At 45.9% G+C, this 19,273-nt stretch overlaps 1 protein-coding gene across 2 annotated transcripts in view; it reads right to left on the bottom strand.

The window, feature by feature from the left end:
• The window catches only part of RSPH9 (radial spoke head component 9), an 89,419-nt gene that overhangs the window by 67,614 nt on the left and 2,532 nt on the right, over window positions 1–19,273 (bottom strand). Inside the window, exon 2 of one of the 2 annotated variants that reach the window (XM_084828455.1) lies at window positions 8,745–8,939. In XM_084828455.1, coding sequence (XP_084684581.1) covers window positions 8,745–8,845 — 101 coding nt within the window. In that variant the 5' untranslated portion in view covers window positions 8,846–8,939. Of the gene's footprint in view, window positions 1–8,744; window positions 8,946–19,273 lie in introns of both variants that reach the window. The other variant, XM_084828456.1, reaches the window with a different exon arrangement.

The raw sequence follows: 19,273 nt of genomic DNA, 5'->3' as shown, positions 1-19,273 counted from the left end.
AGTGAGGCAGCCGCCTCAGGCGGCAGATGCTGAAGGGCGCAGAATGGATAGAACTGTATGTGCTACGTGATCTGCACTGCTTCTGCGAAGCTACCCTGCTGCCACCAGGTGCAGTGAAGGACACTGTCCTGTTGCCAGTGTTGAAATAAGATTAACTACCAGTCTGGTTGCCTTTTGTACATGGGGGGCTGGGGAGAGGTGCTATCTTGTCCTTCAGCATAGGCAGTAAAATGTTTGAGGCCAGCCCGGACAGAAGCTTTTGTCTGGTGCATCTCAGCAAATGCACTGATATACCCCACAACAGCCTTTCCCAACCTGACGCCCGTCAGAGGTGTTGAACTGCAACTCCTAGAATTCCCAGCCAACATGGCTGCCTGGGGCATGCTGGGAAGGCACCAGGTTGGGGAAGGCTGCTGCTCAATGTGTCAGCACAAACTCAAACCACTGGCTGAAAAGGGCTTAGACAAGAGAAACCTGACATGGATGCTAAAACTAAAAAGTGAAATCACTGGATTGGATTGATTTACGCCAGCTTTCCGCAAAGTGGTGTCCTTCAGATGTGCTGGACTACAGCTCCTAGCATGCCCCAGCCATACTGGGGCATGCTGGGAGTTGTAGTCCAATACATCTGGAGGGCACCAGGTTGGAGAAGGCTGATGTACACTTTGAACTGCACTTTCCCCATAGATTCAGCTCCATAGAGCATTTAAACAGACACCTGATACCTGCAGGCAGCAGGTGTCCTAACCCACTCCCGGAAGTACTAGCTGTTGTCTGTTTGCAGATCTGTCCTCAGCTCTGAGAGAAGCTCAGTCACTCTTCACCTCTTAATGTTAGTGCTACACAGTGAAGGCCTCAACTGCAAAAGTGGCAGGGCCTTCTTCACGCACCAGCTGGGCAAAGGTGGCTTCATTTGGTAAATACTGACAGACCTGAAAGCACCAAAACAAAACAAAAAAAACCCCAACAAAAAAGCACCTTTCAGCAAAAACAATAGGTTCTTGAGCTGATGGAAAATCATGGAAGCACCAAGGCTGGTTGGACAGTGGTGTCTCTGTTTAGAGAGTGGATGTAGGAAGAGTATTTAAGCAGCTGTAACGGCAATAGCAAGCTGATGAGTGGATGATGGGGGAGTTACAAATAGAAGAGAGGCATGTGCAGTTGCCCTGTCTCCTCCTTGTGGGCTCAGTTCATTCTCTACCAAAGCAAAGCACAAGGAAAGTATAAATCTGGTTAAAAATTATCCTTGAAAAAAGTTCTGTAGATATGAAATTTATTGGGAGTGTTGTGGGGAGGGGATGCAGGAAATGAATTAAGGATACGAATTCTCCTACTTCCCCACCCCCTTCACACACATAGAGCCTTTCTACATGAGGCTTTTATTGTGTGCTCATGATTGCTCACTCCTGGTAGTTTGTGGGTCCTTTACACGACGCCATCCTCCTCCAGGGCCTCTCCTGTGCTTTCCAGCCATTATCGCGGTTTTTTGCCTAACAAGGAAAGTCTGGCATTATTTAGAAATGGCGGAATGAGAGTCACATGTAATTACACAATTCCACTATACCACAGTGCCATCTAGTGGTTGTATAATTAAAAATATAGAAAGCCAGAGAAAGAAACTCCCTGGAGAAAAGCTTGTGCAAAGGAGCCGATCTTAATCCCACAAAGAATCTGGAAGCAGATGCCTCAGTAAAGGTGCGGGATAAAAGTCTCATGTAGAAATGCCCATACATGGAAGCAATATCATTGCTGTTTAGCTGTCTTGACCACATTTTTGCACTAAAGAGATCAGAATTATCATTGAGGACAGTCCTAAAATAAGTTGCCCAAGGTGGAAATCTCTTCCTAGGTCCTCAAATGTACATAATTGAGATGATACAGTCCTCACTTCAGGACAATATCAGTTTAGCTTGCATTCATACAGAGCCTACACATGTACACTTTGCATGTGTGGAGGTTTTTTACAAGTTATCCCGAACACACACAGGAGGCAGGGGTGGGCCCAGTGGGTGTAATCCTGTTCCCCCTCACTTGTGAAGAATCCAAGAGATAGCAGAGGGTGATGGCAGGCAGGAGAGCCTTATGCTATAGACAGCAAGGAACGGACTAGAAACTCTGGTTGCCAACTGGCCAACATTTTACAGGCCCAACCAGAACTTTGACCTTTTGGCTGATTGTCATAATTAAAAGATACAAAGTCAAAAACAATTCCAGCTGAGCTGTTTTTGCTCTTAGAGTGCTTCCAGATGAGGCTTTTAATGCGTTATTGCCTTGGCTTATACACTGAATTTTTTGAGGGATCCACATGACATTGTCAAGCTCCTTTAATCCTCTCATTGTGTCCCCTCCCCTTCTCCTGTCTTTTCTCATGATGGGGAAAATCCATTAATTATTTGAGGTGCGCAATAAAAGCACAAACATCCAAAGGCGTGGGTGTATGTGAGCGCTACTTTGTGTGTTTTGCTAGTTGTGTGTTAGGACATATGCTCTTGTGGTAGCAGGCAGTGTGTTCTGACACCACAACTCCTGAGTTCCGGTTGCTCTGCCTCTGTGCCATTCAGTTCCTGCATGTTCTTCCAGATGACGTGTGAGCTGTCAAAGTGCATGCATAGATATAGTTGGGCATCATTGGCTTTCCAGCATATTTTCCATTGGCTGAACGCATGTTAGTAGCAGACAGTGCAGTGGCAAGTAGTTGGTGGAAAGGGGGCAGAGTAAGGGAGATAATTTTGTAAATTACTGTGAACATTTCCGGACTTTTGTCTTTGTATGCAAGCATGGATGTAATCCCACTACTACTGAGCGAGACAGATGCCATTTTAGAATGAAAACATAAGCTGACCCCACCCACTTCATCCATCCCTGCCTGTTTGTCTCAGGCAACTAGGAGCATCAAAATCCCTGATCACAATCCCAAAGTAACAACAGTACTGAGTTCCACTTAACCCCCATAAGGGAAGACAGAGAAGAGGGAGGGAGGGAAGAGGACAGAAAGAGAGAGGGTGGCAGAAATAAAATGACTGGCCCATTGTCAGCTCTGGCCCCACCCACTTTTGGCTTAAGCCCTGCCTGCTGCCAACTCTGGCCCCACCCATCTCTATGCCCTCGAGATATTTCTCACTGAGGGAATGCGGCCCTCAATATAAAAAGGGATTCCCAGCCCTGACTTAATGGATACCTCTTATCGTTGTCCCTGTGTCTGCCCAAGGTAAAAAGACCAGTCAGTGAGTGATAGACTGAGGTGGATCTGGAGAGGTGATGGTTACAATGCAGCCCTGGAGTGGGAGTTGCAGCTTGACAGCTGTTTATTTTTCCTGGCGATTGCTCCAGGACTACACAGGATCTTTGCCTATAGGCTGTTTTCCTGGAACAAGTGGTTACACATTTCTACTTGAGCTGATTGTGTCCTGTTTATAATGGCCTCTTAAAAATTAAATGCAGTGGTTGTTGATTTTAGGAGACAGACGGCTGATGTGCTCCCGTTTGCCAGTTTGCTGTGCATACACTTGAGAGCATCAGTGGTCATCACGGATTGACAGGAAGACTCTTTGGGTAATTCCAGACAGGTTTTCTTGACTGTTAGGTGGGCAGGCACCCATGAGCTGGAGGAGGGCCGTGGCAACTCCCACGCTGATCTCTGCCTGTCCAAATGGCAAACTGGGGACTAGCAGGATAAGTGAAAGTAGCACAGAACAAAAGAGCACAACTCTCCCACACACTTGTTGGCTGCTGGTGGTGGGGTAATGGTTCCTTCCCCACTCCCTGTCAGAAGATACACACACCATATTTCAAGCGTAATTCTATTAGCTCTACAGCAGCAATAAGGGAAAGCACCCTCTGGCCAAGCCTTAACTTCTGGACAGTGAAGGACCAACCTGATGGACCTATAACCTCTGGGGAGCACAGAGGTACTTGGCAATTAAACTAGCATCCAACCAAAGCTGTATGACTAAGGTCAGCTGAAAGTCAGAAAAAAGTCTGGCTTTCCCAGACATGTAAACTGGACAGCAGGGTGATTTCTCATGGATCTCTACTTATGTGTAGTCACTATTCCACATCTCTTTACCAAGCCAGAGTCTACACTACAGTGCCTTTTGTTTCTGAGACATTAGCCCTAATCAAGCGTTCCTTATCTGGGTAGGTTAAACTCACAAGGAGGGGGAGGTGCGAGCCACCCGCCCCTTGTGCGTTTCCATCGCCCCTACATGTGGAGGGCGGTGGTCTGAAAAGGACAGCCTCCTATATCTGTGGAGGCTCTCTGCGCAATTTGGAATGCTGATTTTCCAGTGTTCCAGATTGCGTGGAGCGCCCCTATGGATACAGGAGGCACTCTTCTTCAGAACACTGCCCTCCATGAGTACAGGGTGATGGAAACACACGAGGAGGGGGTGGGGCTAGCATGCTCCCCTTCCTCACAAGTTTAACCTACCTGGATAAGGAATGGCTGAATAGGGTATTGTTGTACCATGCAATTTGGAACACTTATTTTCCAGTGTTCTGGATCATAAAGAGAGCCTCCAAGGACACAGGAGGCACTCCTCTTCAGAATGTTGCCTTCTCTAGGCATGTCCATGGGTGGTTGTTGATGTTTCACTCACTAATGCTGTTCTAGAAGTGGGATTGCAAGAAAAAGGTGGTACAAGAGAACGAAAGGATTTCCCTTGACTATCTGTATAGTCTCTGCATGTAGAAAATCCCAGTTTCAATATCTGGCATCTCCATGTGGGGCTGGGGAAAACTCCTGTCTGAAACCCTGCAGACAGCTGCTCCCAGATAGTATAGACAAATGAACATAAGAAGCACTGTGCTGGATCAGACCAAAAGCCTAGCTTGGCCTTCCCCAACCTGGTGCCCTCCAAAGTGTTTAACCACAACTCCCATCATCCCCAGTCATCTGCTGCTAGCTGGGCTAGTTATGAGAGTTGTACTCCAACACTTCTGGAAGGCACCAGGTTGGGGAAGGCTGGTCGAGTTAGTCCAACATTCTGTTCCCATCCTGGCCAATCAAATGCTTACGGGAAGTCCATAACCAGGACATGAGTGCAGTAGCACCACCAGCCCACTCATGTTCCCAGCAACTGGCATTCAGACGCAAACTGCCAGATACTGGAGGTAATATATAGGCATCACGACTAGGTGCTGGTTTTGACCTACAAAGCCTTACACGGTTCAGGACTGCAATACTTGATGGAGCGCCTCTCCTGGCATGAACCTATCCATACGCTGCATTCATCATCTAATGCCCAACTCCAGGTGCCTCCTCTGGGGGAGACTCAGAAGGCAAAAACAAGGAAGAGGGTCTTCTCGGTAGTGGCCCCCCAATTGTGGAATTATCTCCCTGATGAGGCCCACCAACACTGTTATCTTTTTGGTGCCAGGTTAAGACCTTCCTCTTCTCTCAGGCATTTGGCAGCATATGATGAGGTTTTAATCAGGTCCTGGATTTTTCCTATTGTGGATTGTTTAAAATTGTTTTCGATATACATATGTATGTTTCTCTGTGTGCTGTCTGTTTATGTGTTTGTATGTAAATGGTTTCTATAATGTATTTTAAAGGTTTTAATCTTTGTAAACCACCCAGAGAGCTTTGGCTATTGGGTGGTATAGCAATCTAATAAATGAAATCAAGAACAAATCCTGCCAGACTAATCTGATCTCAGTTTTTGATCAGGTAACCTCCCTTGTGGACTTTGGGAATGCTGTGGACATAATATACCTTGACTTCAGCAAAGCTTTCGACAAAGTGCCCCATGATATCCTGGTTAGCAAACTAGCTCAAAGTGGGCTAGATGAAACAACTATCAGGTGGATCCACAGTTGGCTACAGAATGGGACAAAAAGTGTTTATCAATGGGATCTTCTCAAACTGGGGAGAGGTAATGAGTGGGGTACCTGGGCCCAGTGCTCTTCAACATTTGTATTAATGACTTGGAGGAGGAGGTGCAGGGAATGCTGATCAGATTTGCAGATGACACAAAATTGGGTGGGATAGATAATACCCTGGAAGACATAAACAAAATTCAAAGTGATCTTGATAGGCTGGAGCGCTGGGCTGAAAACAACAGAATGAAATTTAATAGGGATGAATACCAAGTTCTGCACCTAGGAAAAGCACAATTACAAGATGGGGAATATTTGGCTCAACAATACTACAAGCAAGAAGGATCTTGGAATTGTTGTAGATCACAAGCTGAATATGAGCCAACAATGTGATATGGCTGCAAAAAAGGCAAATGCTATTTTGGGCTGCATTCATAGAAGCATAGCTTCCAAATCACATGATGTACTAGTTCCCCTCTACTCAGCACTGGTTAGGCCTCATCTTGAAGACTGTGTCCAGTTTGGGGCACCACACTTTAAGAAGGATGCAGCCAAACTGGAGAGGGTTCAGAGGAGGGCAACAAAGATGATCAAGGGACTGGAAACAAAGCTCTATGTGGAGAGACTGAAGGAGCTGGGCATGTTTAGCCTTGAGAAGAGAAGACTGAGGGGAGATAAGATAGCACTCTTCAAGTACTTGAAAGGTTGTCACAGAGAGGAAGGCCAGCATCTCTTCTTGATCATCCCAGAGTGCAGGACACAGAATAATGGGCTCAAGTTACAGGAAGCCAGATTCCAGCTGAACATCCGGAAAAACTTCCTGACTGTTAGAGCAATGCGACAATGGAACCAATTCCCTAGGGAGGTGGTGGGCTCTCCCACACTGGAGGCATTCAAGACGAGGTTGGACAGCCATCTGCCAGGGATGCTTTGACTTCGATTCTTGCATTGAGCAGGGGGTTGGACTCGATGGTCTTAAAGGCCCCTTCCAACCCTATTATTCTATGATTCTGTGATTCACTGAACTAAATGGATCAAACATCTGGCTCAGTACAAGGAACTGAGTACTGCTATGTCCCCATGTGTTCCTTCAGTGCACTTGGGCAATGGATTGGCAGTAGCTGAACATGAATGTAGTGGAGGCTGGTGCTCCAAAGTCAGTGGGGCAGTAAATCCATTCTGGGTTTCAGTCAGAGCCAGTCAGAACTTTTAAATGAGCTAAGCAATGGATAGCTCCTTTAGAGTTCTGACTGGCTTTGACTGAAACCCAGAGCGGATTCACCACCCCACTGACATCGGAGCACCAGCCTCCACTGCACGAATGCAATGTGCAGTCGACAGAGCCATACTGTTCAGGTGCTCCTTTAGAGACAGGAAAAGAGCATCCACTGGAGGAGCATGAGACAGTGCTTGCTGGCAGCAGCCATGGACCTGAGCAACTCCTTTGCCTTGGATTCTGTGCTAATATCTCTTCCTGCCTGTTGAGACCATGGATCCTGCCAGCTCGGTTTTGTATCTGGATAGGCAGAGGTGATGGAGTCATGCTTCAGGCCTCAGGAGGATTGACCATCTTGTTCTTTCCACTTATTGTTGGCATCAAAAACTATGTGAAGAAGTTGCAGTAGTATATAGTAGGATAATTACAGAAGTAGTATAGTAATCTTTTGCAGCACTACACTTCCCAATAGCTGCAGGAAGGTTCCACGGTGTAGGCAGCCGTCTGTTCTGTTCAGAGGAGGGAGAGTCGTGAAATCTTATGGTGCTGTTTTTCTGATAGCTGTTGATTTACCAATACAGAAGCTGAGCATATGGGAGCAGGCAAGCATGCACCCTAGACAGATAATGCTGACCTTTAGAGAGACAACAGTTCCCCAGCAAAAGCAAAGAACGGGCATTAACAGGCATCTGTGCAAGGCTGCTTCCAAGCAGCTGCAAAAACATAGACTTTGGTCTCCTTCACTGGCTACATTCCAATTCTAGATTGAAAAACAAAACAAAGATAGTTGCATTGGTCTATGAGGATGGAGGGGTGGGGAATCCAAAATCCACAGGGCAATACTGTTATTAGGAACAATCAAAATGCCACAAAAGAGTGTGCAAGCTTTCAGGCTCTCCAGAGCTCTTCATCAGGCTAGGTGGTAGAAGAGGCAAGGGATGGGGGAAGAAGCAGAAAAATCCCCAAATTAGACCACATATTGTGGCCATGAAGTCTGCAGTTTAGAAATCTGCACTCTCAAAATGGAGGGTGCTTCTAGATGGAAAGCTCCTAGTGCTATCAATTAGAAGGCATTGTGCAGCTATTCCATCTTTTTCTCCTTGTCCAGTGGTATAGTGGAGCTGAGCCAGCACTTGCAGGGATGCAGCACTGGCACTATTTTATTATTTTATGACATCATCAGCCATCCTCCCTTGGAATTCCCTGTTCCCCCTGAGAAAGATGGAAGAGATGATGGGAACACAGGGGAGGGTTAGGTGTGCAGGGCATCTTTGTCTGGACTCCCCATCACATTCCATGACTGAGGCAGGCCCATAGCATGACAAAAGCCTTGTCTGGAAGCACCTGGAGAATGCAGACTGAATGAAAGTCACTGGTAGGTGTTGCAGTTACACCAGCAGAGGCTGGTGGCTCCGATGTCAGTGGGGTGGTGAATCCGCTCTGGGTTTCAGTCAGAGCCATTCAGAACTCTAAAGGAGCTATCCAAGGGGTTTCTGCCCCTTGGATAGCTCCTCTAGAGTTCTGACTGAAACCTGGAGTGGATTCACTGCCTCACTGACATCGGAGCCACCAGCCTCCACTGGATTACAGTTACCCTTCTGGGAGGAAGAAGCAACGGGTGACCCCCAATTCAGAAAACAGAAATCCAGGTTAAACATTTGAAGTGTGTTTAGCAATTAGCTCAACAAAGGATTCAAGGAAGCCTTACCTTCTCACTTGATAGCCATGACAGTAGTAAGAGCAGCAACAGTCATTCTTTATTCCCGTTGCTTTCATCCACACTTGCCCTTTTTCTCCAAGGATTACCATTGTTGGTTTTCTTGCTTTTGGGGTGGAGGAAGGGACCCTTGGAAGGACTTAGAATATATTTCACCAGAGTTCTCCCTTTTGTGCTCTCTGGCTCCTGGATCTCAGAAGGGGCAAGATGACACACCAAGCAGGAAATTATAATACGATCCAACATTTCCTGTATTGTCTGACTTCCCTTTCCACTGCAGGGGGCTTGTATCACTGTGGGGCCATCAGCATTGCAACCTGAGCCCTGCCTGGATGTGCTGTCATGCACTGCCCGGTGGGGGGTTCTATGTGATGTTACGCATGATTGTAAACTGCTTATTATTCTGGCAAGGACACTCTCTTTGCCTTTTCTTCTGGCATCCTACTGAGCTTCCAGTGGCAGTAGGAGGAGATGCTTAGCAAGCACCAGGTCCTTTGTTGGACATCTTAGGGATTAAACATCCATTGAGTATTTCCCTTTTTGCTGCTCTGTTCTATTCAACAGCAGACTCCAGATGTTAAGATGCTGCTGCCGAGTAAGCAAAACCGCTGCAGGTGCAGGGCAGGAGGGCAACCAGCCAAGTCATGGCTGGTGTGAATGAAAGGAAGCTTGGGAATCTGGCTTGGCAAGAGACCCTCAGGAGCAGAAGAGTTGAGAATATCGAGGTCAGCAAAGCAGTGAAGGCTGGTGGCTCCAATGTCAGTGAGGCAGTAAATCCACTCCAGGGTTCAATCGGAACCAGTTAGAACTCTAAAGGAAGAGCAGTGCTGGCCTGAAGCAAAATGTTAATATGATGCCCCTTTCCTGCACATTTTGGCCTTCTTCACACAGAGCTTTTATCCTGCTATTGAGATTGGTTACTCACAGAAGTTTGCCGGTCCTTTAAATGACGTCATCAACCTCCAGGGCATCTCCCGCACTAAAGGACCTTTATTCCATTTTTTAAAAGATCGGAGATAATGAGCTGTCAAATTATAGTGCTTGAGTTCTGCTTGAGTTCCCTCCGTGAAAAGAAGAAAACCTGCAATAAGAGGAGCTAGATCATAGCGTCATCTAGTGGCTGTGTAATGAAACATATGGAAGACTCGGATAAGGGGGGAAATGGGGGGAGAGAGGGAAAGGAAGCACATGTAAAGGGAGTCTGTCGTGATCCTGCATTTAAAATGGAAGCAGAAAGCCGCATTTTAAATGCGGGATTTTAGGCTGGTGTAGAGATGCTCTTTGTTTAATGGTACACTGAGATGGAAGTTGGAGGGAGGAAAATGGCATCTCCTCTTGGGTTTCCTCCTTGTAGTACCTTAGGAACAAAGGAGCACCTCAGATAGCTCCTTTAGAGTTCTGACTGGTTCTGACTGAAACCTGGAACAGATTCACCACCCCACTGACATCGGAGCCACCAGCCTCCACTGCAGCAAAGCATTTGTAAAGATTGTGAACTACCTGGCCTCTCACAGACTAATTCTAAGAGTGAAACTAGTGGAACATGCAACAAAGTGGAGTGCTCCTGTTCAGGGCTCCAGCCAACCAGTTCATGCCCTACTCCAGGAGACTCCATTCCTCCTTCTCTCCCAGACCAGTTTCTGGTTGTTTCTCCCCAACAGCCTCTCAGCATTCTGTGGCCATTGAGCACGCTCAGTTCTCAATGGGCTGTTTGAGGGTGATGAGCTGTTGGCCCTTCGGGCTTCCTTCTATTTTTTAAAAAATCTGCAAACCTTGAGGTTATCCTGAGCATGCCGATACCTTCCTCTTGTTTCTCAGTGGCCCCATTTTGGGAACATAGCAGTTGGCGCTCAGCGCCTGACTTCACTGTTAGAGGGAGCGATGGTCTGACAGTACAGCAGGGAAAGTTGAAACACAACCGTGGAATGGCCACCTCACAGTCCAAATTGCTGCCCTCCAGAGCATCCTGAGGATGCGCCGAGTGCGTAAAGAAAACACTCGTGTCCCACCACCAACCCTCAAGCATTCCAGTTTGGAACAGGGGCTGTGCAGGGGCCAAGGAAGGGCCGCTCATTGCGCAGAAGAATTCCAACCCCAAACACAAAGGAACAAAAGTTTAAAAAGGCACAGATGTTCTTTATGTGTGTCCACCCTACTCCTGGGAGATAGCCCACTGCAGCAGCTGTTGTCCGCCTGAGGCTCTGTTCGCTTAGCTGAATGGAGGCAGCGCTGCACCCTCCCAGCCATTCTAATTTTTTTCTTCTTCTTTTGGACAAATAAGGAGGAGACTCTGGCAAGCACTTTCCTACCTCAATAGCTCGTCTCTGTGAGAGCCTTCTGTGAATTTCCCTACTGGATCATTCCAAGACAAACCTGAACCTGAACTTTCCTGTGGAATCAAAGCAGCATGTAGCGAGCGGGAGAAGACTTTACATGGAAGAAATAGTGTTTCAAATACTGGAAGGAGCAGAAAAGGGTGACCAAAATGACCATGGCGCTGGAGCAACTCCCCTTTGAGGAAGGGGTACCACATTTGGGGCTTTTTTTAGTTTAGAAGAAATGCGAGTAAGGGGAACATGATAGAAGTGCATAAGAATATGCATGGTATGGGAAAAGTGAAGAGGTCCCCAACCTTTTTGAGTTGGTGGGCACATTTAGAATTTTGAGATGAGTGTTGTGGGAGCTCTCACAAAATGGCTGCCATGAGCGTGCCCATTCATAAAATGAGTACCATGGTGGGCATGATCAATCACAAAACGCTCATTTCCCAGAAGGCAAATTGGTAATACTGAAGCAAAAGTAATCTGCCTAAGAACCCAAGTACAAGGCAGTGGTGGGTCTGAGCTCCAAAAGACAAAACCACTCTTTTGAACCCAAATAAATATGGCGCTGGAGGGCAGCACTTCACTTTGCAGCATGCCAGCCTCCCAGATATTTTTATTATTATTATTTTAAAAAATCTTAAATAAAAATCAGAAGGGGCAAGGAGGGCCCCATGTTGGAGACCCCAGGGATAGGGACTATTCCTCCCTCTGTCATCATACTAGAACCCAGGGACATCCAATCCAAGGAAGCTGAATGGTGGGAGATTCAGGACATACAAAAGCATGGGCTTCTTCAAAAGAACATAAGAAGAGCCAGGCTGAATCAGACCAGGGACCACCTAGTCCAGCATTCTGTTTATACGGTGGCCAACCAACTGCTGGTGGGAAGCCTACAAATAGGACATGAGTGCAGTAACACCATTCCACTCGTGTTCCCCAGCAACTGGTATACAGTGGCATACTGGGCAGTATCCAATGGAGACTGGCCATAACCAGCCAGCCCCACTGATTCGCTTCTGCAAGCGGTGCCCACCACTTGTGGAATGGAGATTTGCACTTCCAGGAGCAACCTGAAACGAGCAGAAAAGCTTTTTTCTGGAACAGGGCAAGCCGGTGGAGCTCCGCTTTCCTGCCCCCTTCCAGAAATGAGGGTTTCTGCTCATTTTGGAGCTTGCCCCTAGAAGCACTAAATCTCTGTTGCGCAAGCGGTAGGTGCCATTTCTGCAGTGGAATCAGTGCAATGGCTGGCCACTTGCAGAACAGAAGTAGCGGTGGGCCACACTCGGAGAAGGGCAGTATTGGATACTGCCCACTGTTTCTGATACTGGAGGTAGTATGTAGTCATCATGACTAGTTGCCATTCATAGCCTTATCCTCCATTAATTTGTCTTATCCCCTTTTAAAACTATCCAAACTAGTGGCCATTCACACAGCACACAGTTAAACTACGGAATTTGCTTTTGCAAGATGTACTGATGATTAAACAAATTCATGTAGGATAAGGCTATCAATAGCTACTAGTCTGTGGGTTATATCTAATGTTAGTCTAACTCAAGTCCCCTTCATTTCAATGGGTCTACTCTAAGTAGGACTGATATTGGATACAATCCTATATACTACCTCCAGGATCAGAAGCAATATGCTTCTGAACACCAGTTGCTAGGTTACAACAGCAGGGCCAGATCTACACCTCATGTCATATCAATATGATCCCATCATGGTAACGCTGTATCCCTGTATTGCCCCGGCCATGGGCTTCAACCTCTTAATTTAGAGGTGCCAAGATAGTGATAAATCAGACCCAGGTTTACTTACAAGGAGTCATTTATTGAGTAATTTACAGCACACAGGCATAACCAATGGTTGGATCAGACTGCTTCTCTGAACCCAGAGCCATGGGGTACAATGGGTTTTATAGCATACATGTTAGCAATAAGACAGCATAACAGCACCAAGTGCCACCTAGCATTCATTCCCAGCATAAACTAGCCGTGCTTGGTTCCCAGCACAGCCACCTGCAGCTTTAAGACAAACAACCTTCACTTCCCAGGCTCATCTTGATTCACTCATTAGTATGGAATGTGCTAGGCCATGCTATCAGCCCTTTGACTCATCTTCACATGCTCAGAGGCTTATTAACAAGGAAATTGTACCAATAATGAACTTAAGCAAGCATTATGGATCTCTAGGCCCCTTTAACACTACAGGTGACTCGGTTATGCTCCTGGGGCCAATACAATCCCTCGTGCGCATTTATAGCTTGTAATACACACAGTGACATCTGTTGCAGTATTCTGGATAATACAGAATAAAACGCAGGAAATAATGTTAGAAAAGTGGTATATCGAATGTGTAATGTGTCCCAACAGTTATCAGTGCACTTCAATACCAATAAAAAGCACTAGTGTAGATCTAGCCTGGGTGACAGCTACTGTATTTGTGTCTTGCTTGTGGGCTTCTCATCAGCATCTGGTTGGCCACTGTGGGAAACAAGATGGTGGAGTGGATAGGGCCTTAGTCTGAAGACAGCCTTCAGATCATACAGGCCTAGATAGTAAGAATGGTGCATTGCTTGACTGATATTTGGGCAGATCCTTCGTGACAAAGCAGTGAGCAGCACAGATATGAGGGCCCTCACAGGCAGATCTCCACATGACTTACTGCTGCTTCTTGCATGAGGAGGGTTCGTTGTCCAAGTGCATACCATGAGTGGTCACTGCATTCCACTTCCTAGTTTCCTCCCACAAACCCTTGCTCCCATTTTAAAAAGAACAAGCCTTTGCAGCAGTTGGTTCAGATGAAAACTTGTGTTCCAGAAGTGTTCGCTAGCCACTGTCCTGCACCTTTTAGAGTTTCTGTAAGTGGGCGAAGAGGGCAAGTAAATTTGCACCAGGGTGCCAAGCTACATGGGGGCAATTGCACAAATATAGTGTTTATTTTTGAAAAACCTACAAATACACTGACAGAAAGAGGAGCTATACTGTAAATTATCAGATGTCTCCATGTGTTTACATACTAGTCACAAATCTGTCAGAACCATGCAAATGAGCAGTTAGAGTACTTTTTCATGCTTAGAGATGGTCATTCAGGTCTTCTAACAAACTTCACATTATGGACATTTACAGAAAACTAGGTCTGGCTTTAAAAAAAAACAAAACCTGTAAGTTTTACTTCCTAGTATTTTTCTCCACAAGCAATCCACTTTCGTGGTCAAAGTTTTTAATCACTCACACAGATAAGTAGCTACGATAGTCATAGAATTCCGCAATGCCTGCAGAAATGTAATGTCTGCTAATGTCAACATCCAAATCAAGGAAGTAGAGAAAGCATGAAATAATATTGTAGCTTGAATCCAGGATCTTGCAACAGAAACATAACCTCGAGGAGAGATGGCCTAGTATTTAAATAATCAAATTTTAAAAAATAAGGCAGTGGTGACTGATGAAAGCACTGGGTAGGACAATGATGTAAAACAGCCTTCTTCAATGTGGTGCCCTCCAGATGCTTTGGCTACAGTGCCCATCAGCCACAGCCAGCATGGCCAATGGTTGGGGCTGATGGGAGCTGTAGCCCAAAACATCTGGAAAGCGGCACATTGGGGAAGGCTGATGTAGAATGTCTTCTCTCTAGTCCTTCAGTGTCACTGCTGCTGGGCCAATTGCTGCTCTTTAAATGTTCTGCAACAACCACAGAGGACATAATCTCTCTGGAAGTATTCTATCAGTATCAGGTAAGGTGGCAAAATCTCATCCAGTTTTTCTGAGGAGTGTACATGTATGGCTTATGTTTTCTCATGATAACCAATTCAGAGTGGCAGTTTAGATGCTTTATAATGCCATCAATACGGCCAAAGCGACCTTTTCTCATTTAAGCTACCAGTCATTTGCCGCCTGCAGTTCTGATGTTTCCCACCCACATGGCATGAAATTTGCAGCCTTTCTATTTTCCTCAAATGGCAGCAGGTCTGTCAAATTTCAGACAGATTGGCAAAGGACTCCCATTTTAGAGACAATTAACAAGGCAGATACTATAGCCATGGCTTGGCCACTGAGGAAATATACAGACCCTGGTAAAAACTATGATGTAGTTAATTGACAGGAATGTACTGGGAGAGGTATTTCCACAAGAGTAGCCAGGCTAAAGAAAAGTTGCCATGGCATCTCCAAGGGTAACTAGAAAGTGGGCTTAGAGGTATGGACTGCAATTAATAAACACAGTGAAAGCAGTTCTGAATTTTGATCACTAGAGGTCATAACATAACAGAAAATGTTTTTTGTTGCTGTATTATTGCAATCTAGGTAAACCAGATGTGCATTTCAAAAACAAGGAACCTTAAAGAAAGGCGGATCCAAACTGTGGTGGCGGTGTTGGTCCCAGGGAAATTGGTGTGGTGTTAACTTGCATTAGGCCCGCTCATGGTTCTTTGTTTTGCCCTGGCTTACTCAGAAGATCTAGGACAGGGCTGGGCAACTTGTGGCCCTCCAGATATTTTGGCCTACAACTCCCATCAGCCCCCACTATTGCCTCTACTGGCTAGATCCTGCTCTAGGCTCTACAAAGACTGCTACCTCTAGATAACATCTGAGCTTTTAATATAACACAAAACCGATTTAAATGTGATGTCCGGATTGCACACACAAAATCGTACCCATGCAGCATTTCATAGAATCATAGAATAGTAGGGTTGGAAGGGGCCTACAAGGCCATCAAGTCCAACCCCCTGCTCAATGCAGGAATCCAAGTCAGAGCATCCCTGACAGATGGCTGTCCAGCCTCGTCTTGAATGCCTCCAGTGTGGGAGAGCCCACCACCTCCCTAGGCCATTGGTTCCATTGTCATATTGCTCTTACAGTCAGGACATTTTTCCTGATGTTCAGCCGGAATCTGGCTTCCTGTAACTTGAGCCCATTATTCTGTGTCCTGCACTCTGGGATGATCAAGAAGAGATCCTGGCCTTCTTCTCTGTGACAACCTTTCAAGTACTTGAAGAGTGCTATCATATCTTCCCTCAATCTTCTCTTCTCAAGGCTAAACATTCCCAGTTCTTTCAGTCTCTCCTCACAGGGCTTTGTTTCCAGTCCCCTGATCATCTTTGTTGCCCTCCTCTGAACCCTCTCCAGTTTGTCTGCATCCTTCTTCAAGTGAGGTGCCCAGAACTGGACACAGTACTCCAGATGAGGCCTAACCAGTGCTGAGTAGAGGGGAACTAGTACTTCACGGGATTTGGAAGCGATGCTTCTATGAATGCAGCCCAAAATAGCATTTGCCTTTTTTGCAGCCACATCACCTTGTTGGCTCATATTCAGCTTGTGATCGACAACAATTCCAAGATCCTTCTCGCTTGTAGTGTGGTTGAGCCACGTATCCCCCATCTTGTAACTGTGCATTTGGTTTCTTTTTCCTAGGTGCAGAACTTGGCATTTATCCCTATTAAATGTCATTCTGTTGTTTCCTGCCCAGCGCTCCAGTCTATCCAGATCACTTTGAATTTTGTTTCTGTCTTCCAAAGTATTAGCTATCCCACCCAATTTGGTGTCATCTGCAAATTTCATCAGCATTCCCTGCACCTCCTCCTCCAAGTCATTAATAAAAATGTTGAAGAGCACTGGGCCCAGGACTGAGCCCTGTAGTACCCCACTCGTTACCTCTCCCCAGTTTGAGAAGGTCCCATTGATAAGCACTCTTTGAGTCCGATTCTGTAGCCAACTGTGGATCCACTGGATCGTTGTTTCATCTAGCCCACTTTGAGCTAGTTTGCTCATGAAGATATCATGGGGCACTTTGTCGAAAGCTTTGCTGAAGTCGAGGTATATGATGTCTACAGCATTCCCACGGTCCACAAGGGAGGTTACTTGATCAAAAAATGAGATCAGATTCATCTGGCAGGACTTGTTTTTGACAAATCCATGTTGGCTTCAAGTAATCACGGCATTGTTTTCAAGGTGCTTACAGATGGATTGCTTTATCATCTGCTCCAGAATTTTCCCAGGGATTGATGTCAAACTGACTGGTCTGTAGTTCCCAGGTTCCTCCTTTTTACCCTTTTTGAAGATAGGGACAACATTAGCCCTCCTCCAGTCATCTGGCACTTCCCCCATCCTCCATGATTGCTCAAAGAGAATAGACAGTGGTTCTGAGAGTTCTTCTGCCAGTTCCTTTATTGCTCTAGGATGCAGTTCATCTGGCCCTGGAGATTTGAACTCATTCAAAGTAATTAAGTGTTCCTTGACCATATGCCTATCGATCTCAAGCTGCAATCCTGCCCCTTCAGCCTGTACTTCACCTTTGCCGGGGGGTCATAGACCCTCTTTTGGGAGAAGACTGAGCCAAAGTAGGAATTGAGCACCTCTACCTTTTCTTTGTCATCTGTTATCGTTTTGCCATCCTTATTTAATAGCTGAACAACCATTTATTTCCTCTGCCTTTTAGTATGCACGTAGCTGAAGAAAACCTTTTTGTTGTTTTTAGCATCCCTCGCTAACCTCAGCTTGTTCTCAGCTATAGCCTTCCTGACACCATCCCTGCAATTCTGTGCTACCTGCCTGTACTCTTCCTTTGTTACTTGGCCTTCTTTCCACTTCCTATATGTGTGCTTTTTTGTTTTCAGGTCATCCCTAAGCTTTTTGTGAAGCCACATTGGCTTCTTCTGTTGTCTTCCACCTTTTCTTCTTGTTGGAATTCTTGTTTGTGATTGTGCCTTGAGAATTTCCTTTTTTAAAAGCTCCCACCCATCCTTTTCTCGTTAGCGTTGCTTGCTATGGGACCTTACTGATCATTGTTCTGAGTTTATTAAAATCAGCTTTCCTAAAATCCATGGTATGCGTTTGACTACACTCTGCTTTTGCTTCCCTTAGAACCAAAACCTCAAGTACAACATGGTCGCTTTCCCCCAGAGTTCCTGTAACTGCTACTTTATCCACTAAGTCATCTCTGTTGGTTAGGATCAAGTCAAGGATAGCCGATCCTCTAGTTCCTTCCCCTACTTTCTGTAGGAGGAAGTTATCCGCCACATGAGTCAGGAATTTCCTGGAGGGGCCATGTTGTGCAGAATTTGTCTCCCAACAAATATTGGGGAAATTGGAAGTCCCCCATTACTACTACATCATGCTTCCTTAAAACATTGGCTATTTGCTTTTCAAAAGTTTCATCCTTGCCTTCTCCTTGATTGGGTGGCTGGTAGTAGACTCCGACCACCAGGTTCCTTTTATTCTTTGCTCCATTTATTTTGATCCAGATGCTCTTGATGGGGCTACCAAGCTCATCCTCTTGTATTTCTGTGCAGAGATATGTATTTTTCACATACAGTGCAACCCCACCTCCCTTTCTGTTCCTCCTGTTCTTTTTGAACAAGTTATATCCTTCAATTGCTGTATTCCAGTCATGAGAGTCATCCCACCAAGTCTCAGTTATACCTATCAAGTCATAATTTCCCTCCTGTATTAAGAGTTCAAGTTTGTTCTGTTTGTTTCCCATACCCTGGGCATTAGTATATACACATCAAAGACCATGTGCTTTATAGTCTGGCTTTCTTCCTCCACGTGTCTGAACACTATTATTGGGCGCTATTAGAGCTGTACTCTCCATTGCAGTGCATGCGCCTACGTCGATTGTTACCCCCAACATTACATCTCCCTTCCCCGTAGGATTCAGTTTAAAGCCCTCCTGATGAAGTTCTTCATGCTGTGGCCAAACACATTCTTCCCATCCTTTGTGAGGTGCAACCTGTCCCTTGCCAACAGCCCATCTTCTAGGAAGTATAGCCCTTGGTCCCAGAATCCAAATCTCTCTTGTCGGCACCACCTTCATAGCCAGTCATTCACCCGGAGTATTTTTCGTTCCCTTTCTATCCCTCTTCTAAATACTGGAAGGATGGATGAGAAAACTATCTGGGCCCCAAAGTTCTTGAGTTTCCTTCCCAAAGCTTCAAAGTCTGACGTGATTTCTTTGTAGCTCCGCTTGGCGGTATCATTTGTTCCCACATGGATGAGAAGAAAGGGATACCTGTCAGTGGGTTTTATGAGTGCAGGCAACCTTTCAGTCACATCTCTAATCCGTCCTCCCGGGAGACAACATACCTGGTGAGTCCACAGGTCTTCGCAACATAGTTGGGTCTCGATCCCACGCAGCAAGGAGTCTCCCACTACTACCACTCTTTTCTTCTTCTTGTTGTAGGCCTGGGTTTCATCGCCTCTGTTT

The sequence above is a fragment of the Heloderma suspectum genome, chromosome 1, assembly GCF_057233095.1.
Source record: "Heloderma suspectum isolate Gila_16-S chromosome 1, 16-S_ref, whole genome shotgun sequence".
NCBI lineage: Eukaryota > Metazoa > Chordata > Lepidosauria > Squamata > Helodermatidae > Heloderma > Heloderma suspectum.
Note: the sequence above shows the minus strand (reverse complement) of the source record. Positions and strands in the feature narration are given on the sequence as shown.